This window comes from Gossypium hirsutum, chromosome A11 (assembly GCF_007990345.1).
Source record: "Gossypium hirsutum isolate 1008001.06 chromosome A11, Gossypium_hirsutum_v2.1, whole genome shotgun sequence".
NCBI classification, from domain to species: domain Eukaryota; kingdom Viridiplantae; phylum Streptophyta; class Magnoliopsida; order Malvales; family Malvaceae; genus Gossypium; species Gossypium hirsutum.
The window spans coordinates 21,224,022-21,241,015 of record NC_053434.1 but is presented as its reverse complement, the minus strand read 5'-3'; the positions used below and the strand labels follow the sequence as shown (position 1 = coordinate 21,241,015).

General features: G+C 33.2%; 3 protein-coding genes across 5 annotated transcripts; 1 reads left to right on the top strand and 2 right to left on the bottom strand.

The window, feature by feature from the left end:
- The first annotated feature begins 3,439 nt into the window (after positions 1-3,439).
- LOC107891999 (uncharacterized) lies at positions 3,440-5,013 on the top strand. Its single transcript, XM_016816950.2, has 5 exons — positions 3,440-3,562; positions 3,670-3,707; positions 3,804-3,861; positions 4,266-4,327; positions 4,544-5,013. The coding sequence occupies exons 1-5, from the start codon at positions 3,469-3,471 to the stop codon at positions 4,736-4,738; spliced, it is 447 nt and encodes a 148-aa protein (XP_016672439.1). The 5' UTR covers positions 3,440-3,468; the 3' UTR covers positions 4,739-5,013.
- An 8-nt stretch (positions 5,014-5,021) lies between these two features.
- Positions 5,022-6,658, bottom strand: LOC107892978 (GDSL esterase/lipase 7). Its single transcript, XM_016817984.2, has 5 exons — positions 6,225-6,658; positions 6,023-6,144; positions 5,688-5,936; positions 5,354-5,609; positions 5,022-5,268 (listed from the first exon to the last, which is right to left on the bottom strand). The coding sequence occupies exons 1-5, from the start codon at positions 6,580-6,582 to the stop codon at positions 5,054-5,056; spliced, it is 1,200 nt and encodes a 399-aa protein (XP_016673473.1). The 5' UTR covers positions 6,583-6,658; the 3' UTR covers positions 5,022-5,053.
- A 963-nt stretch (positions 6,659-7,621) lies between these two features.
- On the bottom strand, positions 7,622-10,581 carry LOC107892000 (protein gamma response 1). Of its 3 annotated transcripts, none has more exons than XM_016816952.2 (3): positions 10,257-10,581; positions 8,590-9,843; positions 7,622-8,309 (listed from the first exon to the last, which is right to left on the bottom strand). In XM_016816952.2, exons 2-3 carry the CDS (start codon positions 9,839-9,841, stop codon positions 7,630-7,632), a joined length of 1,932 nt encoding a protein of 643 aa, XP_016672441.1. In that variant the 5' UTR covers positions 9,842-9,843; positions 10,257-10,581; the 3' UTR covers positions 7,622-7,629. The 3 variants fall into 3 exon arrangements, with proteins under 3 accessions (XP_016672441.1, XP_040937261.1, XP_016672440.1); XM_041081327.1 differs by having other exon boundaries at positions 10,253-10,575; XM_016816951.2 differs by having other exon boundaries at positions 8,590-10,581.
- Between the last annotated feature and the right edge of the window lie 6,413 nt (positions 10,582-16,994).

Here is a 16,994-nt window from a genome sequence, read left to right as displayed (position 1 = left end):
TATTGCCAGATTAGGGTGGTGATTTTATCTAAATTTCTTTGAGACTTGATATTGAATGGATAATTTCGTTCCAGGTGTATTTTAAACTTCATCTTTTAAAAATGAGTTTAACCTCATTTATGTTGGTTGAATAAGATCAAACATTCTCTTCTGCCTTTTTTTCAAATCTTCTCCTTAAATTCTAATTTTTAATTTATAAACTTATTTTAAATTGAAATATTTTTATATGACCAATAAGAGAGTTTTTAAAAAACATTTTATTATCTCTTTTATTTATTATTTATTTTATAATTAATTATATTAGTTAAAAATAAAATAATTCTTAAAAATATGATATATATATAAAAGAATTTTTTTATTTCTCTTTATAATTACTTTAATATAATTAAGAATAAATGGTTGAAAATAATATTGATATGATGGAATTAAATTAGATGGGTGATAAAATGATATGAAAGGGTTGGTGTCGGTTAATTTTGTTTAAAAAGGGGGAAATAATTAAAGCATTAAACGGAGTGGGGTGGCACACACTTGTGAAGATGAGGTGGGGACAAAGGATCCTCGGCTTCTAAAGTGTTAACAAAAGGCAGGATTAGTTTATTGATATAATGCACAAATAGAGGCATACGTGGTTTAAAATTAAACGTGATAGGGTTTAGTAATTCTATGCACTAATCACTTGCCCATGTTACTTCTAGCTCTTAATTTCATGCTCATGCCTCTTTGGGAACTATGCTTCATTGCTTTGCCCTACCTCCCTCCCTCCCTATTTTGACCCTCCCCTCCCTCTTTTATTTATTTATTTCTCATATATATCGTCATGCCAACTAAACCCATAATATATACAAACCTTTTTCTTCCCAAAAAATGTTAGGTACAATAATAAAACATTGTTACATTAATTAAAAGTAACATTATTAAATTAAATTACAAATTTTAAATATAAATAGTAAAATAAAAAAGCAAGCTGGAAACCTAACTAGAAACTTATCTATATGAGATTCTAGCTATTTGGGAAGCGCTTGTTATTTTCTTTGGTTCCAAGTAGCACATTTCACATAAACTAGTTATTGATTCTAACTGTGATCTTGATATCAAGTGGTGCATTGGTACTTATGTTAGTAGTTTCGCTAGGAAGGATTATTCAGGTTTTTGGGTTATTCTTCACATATTCCGCACAATAAGGGCCAATAGAGACCGCGACTTATTGCGCGATACTTTGCTTAATTATTTTGACTTCTTTCCTCGACTTTTTGCTTCCCAGGTGTACTCTTATTTTGGCATACGCTGGTTTTTTTTTCTTTTTTCTAAGTATTAATTTGATTATGTTTTGTTTTGATTTTGTACTGAGTTTTGCTGAATCAATAAATTTGATATCTTTACTTATAGAAAAATTTAATTAATTAATTAATGAAGTGCTATAACTTTATTTATTGATGATACATAGAACTATATATTCGTTGTGCATTAAATATTACCCTTACTTAGAAGGAATTTAGGAGAATTAAAATTTTTTTATTTATATAGGGGGAGGGACATACATTAATAATACAAAAAAATTAATTACAAAAATAAGATAAAAAGTAAATTATTTATGAGAATAAATTATTTTGAACAATAAAAATTGGTATTGTCAATGTATCAACCAACACCACCTATAAAAATTAACAAAATAAACAAAATAAAATAATAATAAATAAAATAATAAAATTTTAATTATAGAAGGGGTGTAGCCAACCAAGAAGGTGACACCCTTTTTTCACCGGTCACTTTTTTTTTCCTATTTTTTAAAGATATAATTATATATTTATCCCTCCAACTTTATAAAAATATAATTTTAACTTTTCATCTAATTTTTTTTTATCTTTTTAGCTCTTAAACTTGTGTTTTTGTTAAATCACTCCAAGATGTAAGGAAAAATAAACATTTTAAAACTTTGATGATGTAGCATACACGTGGATTGCCACATGGACGACATGTCAACATTTAATTAATTTTTTAAAATTTTAAGAATTAAAAAAAATAAAATTTTCATGTCAACCACGTGATAATCCACGTATTTGTCACGTCAACAAAGTTAATTTTTCCATTAATTTTGGAGTAATTTGAAAAAAAAGATGAGTTTAAAAAATAAAAAAGACAGAAGTAAATATAGGGCTAATTTTTTTGTAAAAAATACAAAAAAAAATAAAAATAAAAGGTTACAGGTAAAAAGAAGGTGCCACCTCCTCATTCGCAACACCCTTTTTACAATTAAAATATCGTTTTTTTATAGGTGGTATTATCTAATACATTAGCGACACCAACTTTTATTATTTAAAATAATTTATTCTCGTAAATAATCTACTTTCCACCCATTTTTATAATAAATTTTTTATATTATTAATGTAAAAAACCCAATGCTAAGGCATGAAACAAAACTAATACAGCTGAAATGTGGGACCTAAAAATTAATTTTCCTAATACATATCCTACGAAATTTGGACTAAGAAATGCATTTGGTTGAGCTGAAACTAGTCCTTTATAGAGTTTAAATACATACACAGCAAAGCCTTTGTAATTGCCAATGCCTACTTCCTTGTATCGTGATCTTACAGGGGTTTGATTGAATAGGTTCATGCAACGGCTCCGATGAAAAAGGTGGCTTCAATGTATCATTAATTTCAGAGCAAATATCATCTATATCTATAATAATTTATTCTATAAAAAGAAAGTATAGCATGCACTTAAAAAGATAATTTTGTTAAAAAAGAAGAGAAATGTGCATAGCCATGGCTATCATAGGGTACCCTAGGGAACACAGATTTGTTTTTATCACATTCTTCCTCTATGTAATATTCAATTCAGCAGAAGACCGAATCTGTAACTCAGAGACCTTGACCAGTTCTGACACTTTTTTTTTTAACTATCTTTCAATTTGCAGGGATTCGAATTCGTTTAAGTGGAAAAAAACAAAGCCAGCTTTAATACTAATATGAAGTCAAAGTTTTAGGGCAAATTGGATACTTGGTAAGACTCATGTCAAACAAGCTCCACCTCATTATATAATAAACAAAAACTCCCTACTAGGATTTAACAACTCAAAGACCCTCGTTGCATGCATGAAGACATGGGGGACAAAATGAACATTTCCAATCCAAAGACAAAGCTACACTCACACTTTGTCCCTAACTTTGATAAATCAATGCTCAATACCACATTCAAACTTTTGATGCAAATAATAATAATAATAATAATAATAATTATTATTATTATTATTTAAAATATTTTAAATTTGGATATTTGTGATTGTGTTAAGTTTTTTTATTGGTGAGTTTCCCTAAGCTCTGCATTTATCCCAGAAGCAAATATTTTATTTAGGAAGCTGTCGGAACCCTAGCTTTGACTTGGGGTTGAACTCTCTATAAAACCTATTCCTTGGTTTTTTTCAGATTTCCTCTCTTTTAAGTTGAAGGAAGAATCACAAAGATGGTGCATATGATAAGGTTTACTGCAGGCTTATTAATTTTGCTTTTCTTTGTTTTGCATGCCCTTAATAGCTGCTCAGTGCATGCTCAACAAGGTATAATCAATAGTGAGCTTCTTTTTTTTGGCATTAATTTACTTAAAATAACCTTCTAATCATATACTCTGAGATTGATTTATCTGTTGTTTCAATTTTTTCTTCAGGTAGGGAAACAGCTGGTGAAGGAAGTGTTACTCGAAAGGTTGGTTTTGGATTAATTTGTAAGTTAAAAACAGTATATTTGTTCATATATTTTGAAGTTTTTGGAAAGCTGATGCATATATATATACGTTTGCAGGAATTTAATGGAAGGAAAATTGGAGGACATGAAGTAACGATGCCATCAAAGAATTCAGGTGCAAACCTGTGTGATGGAAAATGTGATATTGAAGGAAAGGGAGGTTTTAATGTGAAATATGGGAATGAAAATAGGAGTGTTGAAACAGCTGATTTTGTAGCTTTTGGTGCTGATTATCGAGGGCCTAACCATCACCCTCCAAAGCATAACTGAAAAAAAATCAACCCTTCTAGATCTCTTTTGTGAAATTCGCTAGGGTTATTAGATGTTAGGCCAAGGATGTGTGAATATCATAACTTGTATGTATGTAACGGAAAAGTTTTGTTGTTTATAAAATGGATTTTTCTTCTTTTAGCTTATAATTTTGCTTCTGATTTAATCAAATGTTATACAATATGTTTTGCCTTGATTAAATCTCAACTTTGTAGTGTATTCATCCTAGATATTGCCCTTTGAATGCAGGGGGGAAAAATGGTGCTGAAAGCGTGTCCATTGGGAAATCTCAACATCAACCAAAAAATCAGGTCTTTCCTTCTCTCTCTCTCTCTCTCAAAAACACACACGCCTTTAACTCTACACTTCTGCAATTAGTCCAAAAATATTCTTGTAAATTGTACATTTAATTAACCTTAAAGACTGTCTTAAGTCATCGGTTAAGCTAACTAAATTTAATTGGTTACATTTGCTAGGTATTGTTTACAGTAACCTATGAACATTATTATTTTATGTTTGAAAAACAGGTGAGTGGTGTGAACAAGTTGGAGGCAAAGACAAGTAATTTTGCCGGATTGGGAACTCCCAGAAATGGTGGTAACAATGTCGAATCAGAAAAGCTTCTGGAAGCAACTAAAGAGATTGTAAAGTTGATGCAAGAGGATTACAGAGGCAGACCTCGTCGGAAGCCTCCAATCAACAATCATGTACCAAGGCATTGATCGACTTTGCCTTGCCCCCATCACGAAAGAAAGTGAAGTCCCTTAGCCTTTATGTAGCAAACATCAGTTTGTTGTGTTTTTGTCCTTTTTGGTTATAGTTGGGTCATATAGGCTTGCATAGGAACAAGAAACAGTAGGTTTTTTTTTTAAACAAGTATTTTCAGTTATAGGAACACAGTTTTTGTACATTAGGTTTACTTTGTTATACCATGTTTTTTTCTTTTCTTTTGTTTTGGTTGTGATATAAATATATATAGTCATATGGTGGAGACTTACAAATCTGTTATGAATATTTAATATGATAGCATAATTTATTTAAATTTGTATGAGGTCCTTAATGCTAAAAGGAGTACAAAATTCAGAAGTGTTGAAACAAAGGGAGGCTGCCACTGAATTCCCTGTTTCTGTATTATGATAACCATCCCAGAAAAAATGTTGATTTGGGTTAGGGCATGGTTCCAGCAATGGAATACATGCAGCACTCCCATTACCCCAAGTTGTGCAACATGGATTGCTTGCATCACTGTATCCTGCAATAATATGGACTATCATTCAATACAATGGATACATGATCTTTTAAATAAGTAATTATGAAAATATGCCTTCAAAGCTTACCATATTTTGAAGGATTAGTAATAACATCATAGCCTAATGAATTAATTCGAGCAAGAACAAGTATGGAGCCTTGAAGACTGGATGTTAAAGACTTGAGCAATTCATGAAGCTTGGTATTGAAATATGAGACAATTTGGTTAGTTTGTTCATGACATTTGCCTACGACTACTTGATATTTTCTTGTATAATGTGGGATGCATCCAAGTGGGGCTATTTCGTGCATTATTATCTTCCTTGCTCCTAATTTATATACGCTCTGCAATTCCAATAACATGATCAATACGTATATGAAGAAGAAGCTGAGACAGGTAAAAAGAGAATTTATGAAGAGAACCTGGAAATGGTTGGAGAGATCATCTATAAGAAGCTGAGCAAATGATTGAGGATCATAATCATGATTTGTGCTAAACAAAGTTGGTTCTAAATAGTTTTGAATGTAATCATTGCTGCCTGTTGTAAATATGAAAATAGAATCTGCCAAGTGTTTAGAAAGCTCCTCTAAGCTGTTAAAGTGGGTAGGCAGCTTCGATTCAATTGTCCATTTAAACAAGTCAATTTGTTCACCCAAACTCAAGCATTTGCCCTGCCCCTCCCCAAAAAAAAAGGTGCTGTGAAAATTAATTGATGGGTCAATTTCCAATTAATTAAGAGTAAAGGTGAAGGACTTACAAATATGGTTCCAGTTTGAGGGAGAATTCCACAAGCTGAAGATGCATAATTCAAACCTGTTAAGGGTACTGAGTCGTGTATGCCCAAGTATGGTGGAGGATATGGCAGCTCAAGAAACTCAGCTTCAAAATAACCATAAATATTAAGAAAAAAATGGATATAATTTAAATGAAGGAAAATTGAGTTTTAAGACATAGAATACCTATAAAATCTGGGAGAGTTCTACCATTAGTGAACCTTCCAGTGAAGTGCTGGACGAAATTGTGGCCGTACGGTGGGAAGTTTGCCCTGGCCATTGTTGGCAGAACATTGTTATTGCCACTGTCAAACAATGAATCTCCGAATACATAGAGAGCTGGTACCAGAGGTTTAGTGTGGACTAACAAGAGGAATTGATGGAGACTGAATAAGAAAATGTTGGACGTGATGAAGTTGTTGCTCATCTTTGCAAGAGAAATTAAAGAAGAATATGAGGATACTGGTTTTATGTAAGTGTTGAATATTGAAAGGAGATTTTGTTGAGAAATGAAAAAATGGAAATCATAAAAGTACATCACCATGACTATTTATATCTCATTATGCGAAGCTAAGCCATTTTGTTTTTTCTTTCCCCTATTTTTCCTTTTTCTGTTGAGGAGATAAAATGATTTTAGTGACTTAAGCAATAGGTAGGCCAAAATTATGACACAACCGAAATGTAATCACTAAACAGAATTTCATGAGTATGACATGAATTGTTATATATTTTTTTGTTATGGAATTTAATTATTACTTTGAAATTGTTATATTTTATTAGCATTTTATGTACTATTACTTTTTAGTATATGAATTCTCGTATTTCTCCTCTTTATCATCAATTCCTCCTACATTAATTCCAGAACAAAAAAATCAACATGAAATAAACCAAAGGGTAATTTATGGATTTTAATTAAAAAGCATAAATAATAAAATGATCCAATTCTTAAGAAAATCACTAATATATTTTAGAGTAAACTATAAAAACAGTTACTTTTGTTTAGTTCAGATTATATTTTAGTCATTTATGTTTGAAATGTTACGTTTTAGTCACTTACGTTATCATTTTATTACGAAGTGATTATTCTACCGTTAAGCTTCATTATCTCCCTAACGACAGTCTTAAGTGACAGTCCAAATGAGTTTTGAATGTTAACTTGAATGTCCTACGTGGCGGTCCAAATTAAATTTATTTAATTAAAAATCTATTTTCATCCCAACAACTAGACATTCAAGTTGATATTTAAAACTCATTTGGATTGTCACCTAAGACTACCGTTAGAGAGATAATAGAGCTTAATGATAGAATGGCCACTTCGTAATAAAAAGATACCGAGTGAATTTTTTTGTAATTTACCCTATTATAAAAAAGCAATACGATGATTGGTAAGGAAGTTTTGTCTTTGGGCTGAAAGCCTCCAACACTTGAATACCATTTATGATATTTGAGTGTAGATGGTGAAGCTCAATACCATTTGGCCATTCATTTTAAACTTTTTTCCATTTTTGGTTTGTTTACAGACTAAAGGCTGGCGTATGAATGATAATTAAACTTAAATGAAAAATGCATATTCAATATTGAACTAGACAAATCACATTTCCGATTCAAACCCAATATTCCAAAATCCCTCAGGAGTCATAGGAGGAACATACTTATATCGATGCCTCGACACGCCATCATGATGCTCACAACGGAAATTCTTGTTGTGATCTTCATTGCCTTCAGCTCCCTTGCTAAGAACAGCATCATAGAATTTCTTACATTGATTGCATTCATATCCTTTCAATTTCTCCCTCTCTGCTTTCTTTCTTACTGGTTCCACATACTTGAAACTTCCCTTGTCAACCATTTGAAACGGTGTCTCCTGTTTTTGTTGCTTCTTGTCAACGCTAACATCATGTGTCTCGTCATCTGAGCTATCGACATTCATGTCATCTTGAACCAGAGGATCACAAGCTTCTTTCTTCATAGCTTTCTCCAGGTTTCCTCTGATATTCTCCAGAGGAGTGTCAAGAAAATCATCATGGGGATCATGTCTAGCTTGGCCTTGGTGGGACCTAGTATCTCTCCAACCAGAAGCCGGTCGCTTTGCACCAACTATAGGATTAGACTTCACACTTGAGGGGCATTTACGACTGGAGTGAGAGGTAGAGGTTTCAATTGGTTTGACTCCTTTCTCGTCCTCTAAGTCACCATTCATGCCAATTACATCCTTCACGCTTTCAGTGCCAAAAACAACCATAGGAGTCTTCAGAATCCTGTTTTCAGCATCTATAATGAAACAACAAAATGTAGCTTAAAAATCTATTACAAAGAAAAGCAGATATAGGGCAGTGGCAGCAATGTTTTTTCATCATGTTGCCTCAAACCATAGGTTGTTCTTAACAGTCTCACTTAAATCATCAATTCAGCAAAACGAGAAGTCAATAACTTGATAGATCCTAGAGCAAATGTAGCAATTAGCGGAAACTAACTGGGATGACTAAGCAATAAGCATTGATCAAAATAGAAGCCAACAGACATAAACTAAATATAAGCTCCGGAAAGTTACCAAGAGAAGGTTTGGATTTGTCATGATGCCTGGCTGAGTCACTTTCATCTTCCAGTTTATTTGGAAAAGACATGTTCTCGGTAGTAAGGCCATTCTTTCTGCAGAGGTAGTTGTACTGAGATTTTAGCCTTTTGTAAGCATCAAGGAGATCTCTTTTTTTCTTCTTCTCAGCCACCAACTCAGAGGCCTTCGCTTCAATCTGTTTTAGTAACTTCTCGTATAAATCTCTTTCTTCACCTGCATGGTGTGCATCATTACCACTTCTACTAAGTTTGGCAGCCTGCAGTTCATTGATCTTCAGTTCTAAGCTTTTTACTTTGGCCAGAAGTCGTTCTTTTATTTTCTCATTCTCCTCCAACTGCTGTTTATTCTTCAAAATTTCTGACCCTTCTAAATCAATTTGTCTAAGCAACTGTTCCTGCGATTTTCTTCCTTCCTCAACTTCATCTGTCTTCTTCCCAAGTGCCACATGGAGTTCTTTGTAGTTCTCCTTCAATTTCTCGAAGTTGGCCTCAAGTAGCTTCTTCTCCTTGTTACAATTGATCAGCTGCTCTTCATTATGCATAACATTAAAGGCTTGCGACTCAACCTTTTTAAGTAAGTTTTCTGCCAATTTCTTCCCATCAGCAACTTCCTGAGTCTTTTCTCCGAGCTCCTGCTGGAGTACTTCAACCTTTTTACGCATGTTGTTTAGGTCACTGAGAAGTACATTTGTTTTCTCTTCATGCTCTTTTAATTCTTTACCCTTATCAGCTATCACGGAGGCTTTTGCTTGAACTAGCTGCACTAATTTACTATGCAATTCCATTCCCTCATCAACCTCCTTACACTTCAACATAAGCTCCCCTTTTAGCTCCTCAATTTTTGTTTCTTGACTTTGTAGTTTAACAACAAGTTGCCTCATTTTCTCTTCGTGCTCCTTTTGTAGCTTTTCCTTCTCAAGCAAGAAAGAATGATTCTCTTCAACAACCTTTTTCTTTTCAAGTTCAAGCTCCTCCAATAGGAGATTGAACTCGTTTTCCTTCTTCTTCCATGCATCTTCAGCCTCTTTCTTGGCCTCTGCATATATTTTCTCCAAGCCTTTACATTTCGACTGGAAATTTGGATACAGTTGGCTACAAAAGATGTACTCGATCTGAGAAATTTTGTCCTTTGCTTCCTGAATTGAAGCAACTAGTATGGTGCTTAACCCAGAGATATACTTAACATCATTGCCATCGACTGAAAGCCCTAATTTTGGAGACTGTTCCATTTCTGGAATTAACATCGCAAGAACAGTCAAGTCATCATTTCAACACAAAATATGTCGGTGAATTTTGAATTTAACTAAGTATTATTGGGAAAGGGGATATCCATTTTAGAAATAAAAATGAACCGTATCGTTTGAACTCAATTTCAGAGTTTTGTTGAACAATTGAACCTTAAAGAAAAAGGATATGAATTCAAACGGTTTAAACAAGCTGGAGCCTCTTTCTAGACAAACTAGCAACGGGACAAAGAAAAATAACAATAATCTCAAACGGGAAAAGAAGACCAGAAACAGCTTAAATTCATCGTTGTTGCATGAATTACATATAAACAGTTAGCAAGAAAACTGAAACTCAAAAAAAAAAAAAAAGAAGGTGAAAGGAAATTAAGAAAATTAAAATCAAAATAACAAGACTTACTTTGTGCTTGAATCCAGCAATCAGAAAAATAAAGAAAGCAATGAATTGCCTGCCTTCACCAATCTAAAGAAAATGTCAGCCAAATCTAAGAAATCTAGAAGAAGAAGAAGTTAGAAATGCCGTCACTAAGTTTCGGTTTGGTTGGAAGCAATAGGAAAAATGGGACAAACAATAAGTTGAAGAAATGAAAGAGACTGAAAATGCCTTGGGAGTGGGGATGCACCGGGAAGGTGGCGGGGGCTTGAATTTGAGCCGATGGCTCACCCTTGAATTGCACAGCGGCTGTGGTTGCAGTGGCGGGGAAGATACAGATTTTTAATTCTTTTTAATAAATATAACATGAATATTATGAGAATAGAATAATTAGAAAATAACTCCGGAGGCCCAAATCATTAAAAATGGACTCTTGGGCCTTCACTATTATTTCAAGCCCACTTATTCTTCACAAATTTTGTTGGAAAAGGAAGGATTATTATTTATTAACATGCTGAGTGTAAAGTTCGGGACGAAAGATTCAACCTCTGTTTGTATTGTAACATGTATGTAGTGGAACACAATGTTGAATTTTAAAACAACATATCCAAATGGCAATTTGCTCTTTCACATATCACGAAATTTGTTATAAAGGGTCTTTCCAGAAAAATATCCTTCTCTTTTTAGGGGAGTACAAGGTATTATATAAACAATAAGCTTCAAAATGAGTTGGCCATATGTACTAGTGATTGACGACCTTGCCTCGTAAGCTACGCAATATAGTCATGAGGTTCCTACATAATATAACTAGATGGGAAAGGCTACTTGGTAGGTAACCAGTGGTAAGGTGTTATGACACACATTAGGACATAATGTGTAACATCTCATATCCGATCCGATCGTTAGACCAAATATATTAGATGTCACATTTGTTGTCGACACAATTACGATTTTATTTCAATATTTAACAGACGAGTTATACAAGAAACTAAGTTTCGATACTTAATAACACACATTATGTACTCATATTCGGGTCATAAATGTAACACTTCGACCGTCAGGTCCGAGTTACTAGATGTTACATTCGTTGCTGAAGTAATTACGAATACAGAACATTTAATTCAAAACACAATTCATGCAAACATAAGCATTTTAGAACGAAAACAAGGTATACAACCTTTCCCAAGATTTATACGAGCCTACATACACTCTAAAGTTAACCCGAGACTTAAAAAGGACCAAATTACAATATTTTCAATATTTTAGAACAAATATTGATACCCAAGCCAGGTATCGATATCAATTTGAACTTCGATGTTTGGAAATTTTGAATAAAAATCAATAGTATCGATACCTTTCATAAAGTATCAATATCTTTTTCAATGTATCGATACTTTACTCTAGTATCGATACCATTTTAAGGTTAGATGTTTTGAAAATTAAAGAAAAATCATCCAAGTATCGATACCCTCCCCTCATAAAAAATTTCCAGAATTTGCATTTGACACCTACTTTATTCCAAACTATTATCAACCATACCAAAACATTCCCAAAAATATGTTCAAATCATACCTAAACATACTCAAAAGCATTTTCAAATCATATTTAAATAATAACTTGCATCTTCATTATAAATCTCAACAATTCAATCATCCATTAACTTATCATTTTCACATACCAAGATCATTTATCAAACCTTAACTACCTACTAACATGTTTCATACCAATTTACACTTCAAAAACCATTTCATATGTTTATATGCACTCCAACCATTACCAAAACATGCCATTATCAATACGCAATATCCATTCATATTACACTTGTCGAAACCATTTTTTTGAAAACGATAATCGACTTTATTTGAAAATGAAAATTAAAACGGGAGTCGCCACCGATCTTTATTAGGTGTGATCGGATCACCTTTGCTTTAATAAAATGTTTTAGTTTATTAAAACGTTGTTTTTTTTTTGTCTACGAAACTCGAGAGAATGGGTTCGGGAGTCGGTTACGTGCGAGGAAGGATGTACACCCTCGACACGCCCAAAATTGGTACCGAATTGATTAGTTAGTGTCCTAAAGTCGAAAGTTAAAAATCGAGAAATGGATTTAAAATACGATCCCTTTTTATTAACATCAATTTAAAAAATGCTTGAATTAGATCAAAACGATCGTCAAAGACTTCCTCGTCTCGAGATACCGGAGTATCACATCCCGTAAGTTAGGACATGATACCATGAATTTTCGAGCGCAAGTTTGTCTTTAATTTTAATTGGAAATCTATGTATTTTAAAACTCAAAAGGATGTTTGGCTATTTAGAATCAACGAGAGAACCGAAACCCCGTAAATTAGAGCACAATTCCTCGATGTTCCAAAACGCAAAACATTGCCTTATTTTAAAAATTTTTGTTTTTGAATGATAACGAGTACAATATTTAAGCGACGTTCGTCATTTGTTTGGATTAAAATAAATCGATCTAAGTTGGATAAACGTGTTGGGATTAAGTTCATGAGGCGATGATTTGAAGTAAAAATGGTAACGAGCATAGAACAATGATGTATGGACACAAAATTACGAATGGAATACAGTAATGCAAAATTATGAAATAAATGAATTAAAGTACACACAATGGCCATAATCATACAACATTTACTATTTAAATACTAATATTAACAACCAAAGAAGATGAAATAAATAAATAATATAAAACAATTTCAAGTAGATAATGGTTTAAAATGAATAATGTATAAGAATATTTCAAAATGAATAAAAAAATAGTCTCAAATAAATAATACATATATGGAAACTTAAGGTAAATAATAATAAAATAGTTTGAGATAACAGTATATATATAAAAACTTTAGGTAAATAACATACAAAATGGTTTAAACTACATGACATATGAAAATTTAAAGTCTACGATATGTAAGAATTTAAAATAAATAATATATATATATATTTATGAACGTAAAATAAGTGATATTTAAAATAACATGTAATAAAATCATTTGAAGTGACTAGTTAAGAAATTATGTATACATAATCTAAAATAATGTACAATAAAACAATTTGAAATGAATAATATAAATCAATTTTAAATAAATGACACATAAAATAGTTTAGAATAGAGAGTATATAAGAAATATTTTTAAACAAATGATATAGAAAGTTCAAAATAAATGAAACTAAAAGGATTTAAAGCTATTAACATATACAATAATATGGCCAAATAACTTATAGAAAATTTACAAAATAATATGTCTATATAAAAAAATGGTTTAAAGCAGAAGAGATATGCATATACATATATAAAATCGAAAGGAATAATGTATATAATGGTTTAAAACAAATAATATATATATAATTTAAAATGATCAATAGCTTGCAGTACATAATATGTAGAAAATAATAATAATAACAACAAAATTATTTGAAAACAAATAATAGAACAATTTAAAGATATATAAAAGAATGATTAACAAATGAAATATGAAATAAATAACACATATAAAACCTAAAGTATATAAATAAAAAAAAGATTAAAATCAATCTAATTGGGGATTAAATTGGAACAAAAACGGAATTAGAAATGAAAACTGTAGCAAAATAGAAGAGTGGGGTACAAAATGAAAATATGCGCAAAGTTTGAGGACCATCGGGCAAAAGTTCCAGCCTCTGGACACGTGTCCGTCATCCTGCGCGCCCATGTGTTAAGGACCAAGATGAAAATTGAGCATACTTATGTGGTCAAATTTAAAACAAAAGAAAAAATAACAAAAGGATTAAATATTAAGAATAAAAAATACGGAAGGACTACAGGCATAAATAACCCAATTATCAAAAACGCTCGGATCCCTCCTGGAGCCGGTTAGGTCGCGCGCTGGTCGCCTAAAACGGCGTCGTTTTGACGCTGGATGATCTAGGTACTAAACGGCGCCGTTTCGTGTTTGTATATAAACCTAAAAATTTTATTTTTTTATTTTATTTCATTCTTTTTTTAAAAAAAATCTGAAAACACCCCCCATTTCTATTTATCCTCTGCTAGGGTTTGCACCAACCCATCATCGCCGCCGCCGTTGAGGCCACCGTGGACGGTGGTTGAGGGCACGAAAAGAGGGGTTTTTCATCTCCTTTCGAAGTGCCCAAAGGCTACATGTCCCCTAACCCGAGAGTCTAAGAGAGGAGGCCCCTTTTATCCCTTTGGAATCGGTCTTAAACAATGAAGCCGAGGCTCCGACGACGCGATTCTGGGGCTTGGGGTAAATCTCCTTTCTTTTCTTCTTGTTTTTTGCTTTAAACCAACTTAAAAAAAGAAAAAATGAAACAGAATAGGAAATGGGAAATAAAAGATGAAGATCCGATTTCAACTGTTCTCTTTTTTGATTGCTTTGATCGTCTGTGTATTTTACAAACTGATTTTCGTTTCGGTTTTACAACCGATTACAATAGGAAAGAAAATGCTCCCATTTCTCTGTTGTTGCTGCTTCTGTTGTTTTTTTGGTTTGTTGGCAGATGCGCAAGGTCAACGAAGGCAAAAACCGGCCATTTTGGTGCAAAACGGTGGTAGAGGCACCTGGGGTGGTCAGGTCTCGGGACCAGGTGCGGGTGGTGCTGTCGAGGCACGTGGGGGAAGCGGCGCGGTGCAGAAAAGGCTCAGAAACCCTAGGGTTTCTGAGTTGGTTTAGTTCTTGGGCCTTTTGGACCCTTAGGTTTGGGCTTATTGGGCCATCCAAATATTGGGCTTGTATTTGGGTTAAAACTTTTTGTAAGTGGACTGCTTATATTTTTTGGGTTTTTATTTAAACGGGCCGGGTAAAATTGGGCCCGTACAACAATTTCATACCAAACTTGTATATACCATATATATACATTCATTAACTTCCAAAATCACATTCCAAGCATAGCTACATGCAAGAAGGACTCTAGTAGGTACATGCCATTTAACTAGCAAATGAAATTCACCAACTTTGTTGAGTCTGGGATTTTGTCTAGATGTTGAAGTCGATGCTCAGGATCTTGTATAAATCTAACCTGGGCATAGGAAACAAAATCGTACGTTGAGCAATAAACTCAGTAATATTTCCACAATTCAAACATCAAATAAAAATTAAGTTAATGTATACAATTCAATAATCATGTCATCATACCAAATGCAAAACCTATTTCCAAATGCACCAATATGTCATATAGTTCAATACAACATGTTCAAAACATTAAGTTAGGAATAATCGAATTGGCATATCATATTCCGAATCAAATCATTTGGCTTGTCTAATTCATATTAATCTTTTGGATCTATAATCCAGTTTACGTAGTATTTCTTAATAGTATTCATTTCAAATTCCATTTTAAGATTTTATATTTTAAATCCCTATTAACCTAACTCGAACTCAAACGAATACATGGATCCAACCAACACACTAATTTGGCACCTAATACCTCATTGGACAATTCTGAAGTAAATAGTTTACGCCCAATGCTTATTGGTATAATTGAAGTAAAAGTTGTGCCCTGTGACAGCCTAAAGTTGACCCTAGTCGGGAAGTGGTTTCGGGACCGCTAAACCGAGTCACCAAAATGTTTGAATGTGATACTTATTGTCTAGAATATGTAATTATGAATGTGTGAAAATTTCAAGCTTCAATTTGGTTGATTTCATGAGAATTTAGTTAATAGGACTTATGTGAGAAAATTCTAAAATGTGATAGGTCAATGTGTGAGGACCTATTAGTGCATGTGGACAAAGGGGGGACTTGCATGTCAAATTTCCCCCCTACTAGTAGTGGCCGGCCATGATGGGCATGATGCACAATTGTGCAATTTATTTTATGGAAATTATGGCATGAGTATGGCACAAATAAGATATGTTAATTTGTGTCATAAAATGTTGGGATAAAACAAATAAAATAATAAAAAGGAGTATGGTGAATACAAAAAAAAATGTGTGTGTAGTTGTTTGTCCCCCCCATTGCCGTGAGCTAAAGAAGAGAAAGGAGAGAATTTTGTTCATCCTTTTCTCATCTTCATGCTTGCCGAAACTAGAAAGAAAAACAAAGAAAAATTTTCTCATCCTTTGGTTCATCCTTGGCCAAAAATTTTAAGGAGGAAAGAAGAAGAAAGGTGAAAAGATTCGGCCATGCATGTAGCTAGGCTAAGGTATGTTTGATGATGTTCCATGAGATGCATGCATGTTTTAGTTGTTAGCTTGAGTTCTACTTGGCCCATGGTCTAAATCTTGCTATGTGATGGAATTGGCACTTGACCATGGATACATCATTCTTGGTTGGTGTTTGATGTTGTGGTGATGAGGCATGAGGATGAGTTAAGATTCGGCCTAGGTGGAGGTTGTGTTAATGCCATTGCATGCAAAATATGAAGCTTGTTAATGATGCATGTGATGATGGCTTGATGATTCTTGAACCTCCTTTTTAGCATTTTTGTGTGAGCACATATGTGCATTGGTTGCTAAATGGAGAAGAATCGGCTAGCAAGATGTGTGCTAAGGCCGAGTGTAACTTTGCATGTTGATGAGCAATGCATGTGTTAAATCGATGAAAAGGGGGGAGGATGCTTTACTAGTGTGTGTATATGTGTGTATTAAGTGTTGAGATCGACCCCAAAAATAGACATGCATATTCGGCCAAGGGGAAAGAAATTAGCTAATATGTTGTGTTGATGCATGATTTTTGCATGTATGAGACTTTAATGTCTAATGTATAAATATGGGCTAAGTGCCTTGTGTTCATCTTTTTGATGCCTAAATGA